The sequence below is a fragment of the Fukomys damarensis genome, unplaced genomic scaffold (genome assembly GCF_012274545.1).
Source record: "Fukomys damarensis isolate Sample0158 unplaced genomic scaffold, DMR_v1.0_HiC HiC_scaffold_27, whole genome shotgun sequence".
In the NCBI taxonomy this organism is placed as follows: domain Eukaryota; kingdom Metazoa; phylum Chordata; class Mammalia; order Rodentia; family Bathyergidae; genus Fukomys; species Fukomys damarensis.
In genome coordinates this window covers 17,023,261-17,027,656 of record NW_022900939.1, presented here as the reverse complement: position 1 = coordinate 17,027,656, position 4,396 = coordinate 17,023,261, and the positions used below count along the sequence as shown (strand labels likewise).

The following is a 4,396-nucleotide window of genomic DNA, read 5'->3' as shown; positions in this document are numbered from 1 at the left end:
CGGCTGGGTGGGGGCGTCCCGGGCTTGTGTTGCACCGTGGCTGCCGGGACGGCTGGGCGGGAGTCGTGAGGGCTCAGTCACCTCCGTCCTGGACTCACTCACAAGGTGAAGTTTGAGCTGGAAGCTGAACTCGGTAACGGGGAGACCCAGGACTTGTAAGGGGCTGGGGATAGTAGGTAAGGAAGGCGCTGGAGAGTTTGGGGCAGTGACATTCCATTGTATTGGAATCTGGGTGGCCCACAATGTGGTCTTGGGGGCTGGGGGAGGTGAGACGGGAAAGGGCGCGGGACCCCGTTTCTGACAGTAGGGGACCCGGGAGGGCTGGGCTATGAAAGAACCCCCGGGTGCGGGGCCGGGGAGGGGGCCTGGCGAGGTTCGAACGCCGAGCTGGGGCTGGGTGACATATGTTTGCAGCGGTGGCCAAGATGAAGCGATCTGTCTTCCACGCGTTCAAAGTTGCTTTTGGGTTCCCTCCCCTTTTAACAGCAGGAAGTAAGGAACCTCTCTTTGCTTTCTGTGCCTTGAGGGTGACTGAGAGTTGGGAAGAAATTGGGGGCTGGTGGTCAGTGAAGGCCATAAAGGTTGAAGACCGTGGCATGCTTCTCCATCTCGGCTTCATTTTGTTGCGCGGGGTTCAAGAGTTCAGCCTCTCTGCAGCATGACCAAAGGACGCTAAAGCGTTGGCTGCTGCTTGATATTTAAGCTCGCGGGAAACGTGTGGTAGTGCCACACTTTGAAACGGTCTATTTGAATAACTGGAAGGCGTGGTCTGGTGTGGAGGATTTGGGAGCCGGCTGTTTTAAAGCCACCTCTCTCGAACAATACTGAATCTGGTAGGTGCAGCTTCTGATTACAAGGACCAGGGAATCCTGGGTTGCTAATGACTTCATCCTCAGCCACCAACGGGAAGCTTCGTGGCTTTATGATCTCATCAGATTTCTGCTTTATTTTCTCGACAGAAGTGACTCCCTCCCCACTTTTTACATTAGTGTTCTGGGTTATCTTTGTTTTTATAAAGTTCCATGTTCATGATTTGGGAAGTAGTTGCCCAAGAGTATATAGTCTTTGTTTCCAGTATTGTATTTTAGGGCAATTGTGAAAGACTGAAGAAAAATTCTGTTTCAAGAAAAGTGAAATAAACCTTCGTAGAAAATTTAAGGCCCTTTGTTTAAAAGAGGTGTGATTGAATAACTTGATGTGCCAATTTGGAACCTAAATGATCAAATACTAAAATCTTTCAGAAATAGCTAAAATTTTACATTATGTATAAATAAGCCATCTTGAGTTTTTTGAAGCATTTGGCTCTTATGTTATTTTGGTGGCAATTATTATTTTCAGTAGCTTTTGCCTTCAGTATGATAATTTACAAATTAAAATTACTTTCTCTTCAATGACCAGTAATGATAGGTATTCGTGTAGCATTTTTTTTCTTTTCTTTCTTTTTTTTTTTTTTTTTTGCAATACTGGGGATTGAACCTAGGGCCTCACATGCTAGCCAAGTCTTATACCACAGAGCTGCATCCTGAGTCCTTGTGCCGCTCTGTGTGTGTGTGTGTGTGTGTGTGTGTGTGTGTGAGTGTGAGGGGCAGAGGGAGAGAGAAAGTGAGTTATGGGGCCATTGAACCTACCACTGAGCTCTATCCCCATCCTTTTTTTAGTTTTGAGTGGGGATCTTACTAAGTCACCCAGGCCTGCCTGGAACTTGCAGTCCTCCTGCATCAGCTTCTTATCTAGGATTAGAGGCATGTGCCTACTTTGTGCAGCAGTTTTTATGTTTTAAATAAAAAATGTTTTATGATGTAAATGAAACTGAAATGCCACCCATTTATTTCTGTTACTGCTTTTAGCAGAATGCTTTTGAGGCAAGAAACTAAAATCTCCTTGTTATATTTTCCAAATACTATTTTTTTAAGGGGTGCTGGGGATCGAACTCAGGACGTTGTGCTTGTGAGGCAAACAGTGTAACCAGAGCCAAACCCCTGGCCCCTCCAAATACTATTTATCAAAATACTGTAATACAGAATGAATTCTGAAACATATTTGAAAATAGTTAAGTAGATTCATTTGGAACACGTCATCTGAGCTATGTTTTCTATTTATTGGAAGTTACTGCTTTTAAATGCTAACACCATTCCCTGTTTAAAAATGGTTTTGAAGGTCGGGGTCAGTTAAATTATAGCATAGAAAATGCAGGCTCCCTCCCCCACAAACCTGCTTTGTTAACATCTTGTGTTAGGATCAGGCCATCTGTACAGGGCTGCATACACTTCTTAATTGTACCTCATTTTATTCTTCAAACTGTGCAAACATCATCTTTGATTTCAGTTACATCGAAAATGCCGTTTCTGGAGGTACATCTTGTAAGTATCTAAATATCCTATATTTCAGAAGGTTAATCTTATTTTTGTAACAGTTTTAAGAGCTTTATCATAATTCATGCATCAGTTAAATGTTTTTGTTTCACTTTGTGGCAGTTTCTTCTGAAGGTGCAAATGAATACTAGCTGTGATGATGTAGTATGGATACTTATCCATAAAGAATTAGCCTGTCTGTCACCTTGTTTCCTGTAACTCATTCCGAAACTGACAGATGGTAATGACATTCAATTGTTACTTAGGTTGGATTTAACATCTTCCTTTATGTCTTTGCTTGGTCCTGAAATGTATCATTTTCATCACTTCATGGGAAAGCCCTTGGTGAACTGTTATTTCCTGGGTTTGAAACAATACTCTTTTGGGTGTAAAAGCTGAGTGAAATATTAGATAGTTCACTTACTTTAACAGTGGAAAAATAAAGAATGGGAAACTAGCATTTTTCCTTTAACAGGAATTACAGAAAGATTTCTAGCCCCAGAATATTTCTAAATACTTGCTGGGTATTTGGGAAGTTCGGGGATAGAAACCGTTACATAAGTCTCCGTATATTTATGCTCCTTTCAGTTATAGGAGCTGAATGAGCATGTCCTTTGCCAGTCACCATGCAGTTGCATGTACCCGTTAGGGAGCTGTTTTAAATGCTGTAAATACCTTTGCATGCTTTTGGAAATGAAATGGTCATTAGGAGCCTCTAGACCTGCCCCCTTCTCTATCAGATATATTGTGCAGAATAGGAACAGGCATACCGTTTCGCTGGGGTGATGATAGATGTTGTGTTATATTTGAATATGCACTAGGAAGTGACTGAATAGAAACACTTTATTTTTAGATTTGTTTCTTAAATTTCTATCTTAAAAGTCTGGGATTTTTTGCCACCTGTTTTTAGGATTCCTAATACATATCTTCTTCTGATCATAGTATGAATGTATGGTGAGTGTTCTGGAGCTCATCCAAAAAGTCAAAACAGCTTCTCTTAAAAATGTTCATCTTCTGTGTGAAAGATATTTATTTAGATACATTTTAAATAAATTCAAATTTTTTCTGTTTTTATTTTTTGTGACAGGATCTTGCTATGTAGTTCAGGCTGGTCTTGAACTTATTATGTAGTGCACGCTGGCCTTGAACTTGTAGTGATTGTCCTGCCTCTGCTTCACGAGTGCTGGGATAACAATGTGCCATTGTGCCTAGCCTAAAAAAAAAATTTTAGGGGCTAGGAAGGTAGTTTTTTTTTTTTCTGTCTTTTTATTGAGTTAATTGGTACAATCTAGGTATACAATACAGTTACATTCATCATTGGGATCTTGTACCTTTACATAATAGGTCTTGATTCTCATTTTTTCCCCTTGTCCCTGCCCTCCCTCCCTCCCCATTTACAAACACTTTATTTCCATTTTTCAGATTCTTGTATTTTTTCCTCTCCCTTATTACCTTTCCCCCACCCTTCCCACTTTCCCTACACCTTCAGCCCTTTACTTCCTATTTCACATTATTAATTATCTCATTAGGATCCTGTGTACTATTATAGTTTTTCACACCAGAGAAACTATTCGGTATTTCAGTTAAAGACATTTCTGTATGAACATTAAAAATAGGGAATCCTAAAATAAAACTAAAAAGGAAAGTAAAAGAAAAAAGGCAATGATGTAAGATTAAAATAATCCTTAATTCTGAAGATGAAATGGTCCCTTAACATATTTAAATTGCTTCTTGCTCTTGTAGTCTTATCGTATTCTTTTTTCATTATTTAGTGAATACTTTTTAGTTTCTATAATCAAACCCACGTAGATATGACCTTACAAATTTAGTACAATGCGTTACCCCTGTACAAATGGAAAAATTAAAATTAAAATTAAAAAAATTAACACTTCTAGACCATATGGCTGTCCATTTCTGTACAATGTCAACTCAACACAGTAAATTGGGATAACTTTTTCCAAAGTTGACAGCACCGTTAAAGTTTCCCAAAATTCAATTTATATGTGTGTGTGTGTGTGTGCATATATATATATGTGTGTGTGTGT

The 4,396-nt window shown here is 39.7% G+C and overlaps 1 protein-coding gene across 2 annotated transcripts in view; it reads left to right on the top strand.

Moving 5' to 3' along the window:
* Positions 1-236: 236 nt before the first annotated feature.
* The window catches only part of Qser1 (glutamine and serine rich 1), a 74,816-nt gene continuing 70,656 nt past the window's right edge, over positions 237-4,396 (top strand). The window contains exon 1 of one of the 2 annotated variants that reach the window (XM_010612650.3): positions 237-492. In XM_010612650.3, coding sequence (XP_010610952.1) covers positions 329-492 — 164 coding nt within the window. In that variant the 5' untranslated portion in view covers positions 237-328. The remainder of the gene's footprint in view (positions 493-4,396) is intronic. The other variant, XM_010612649.3, reaches the window with a different exon arrangement.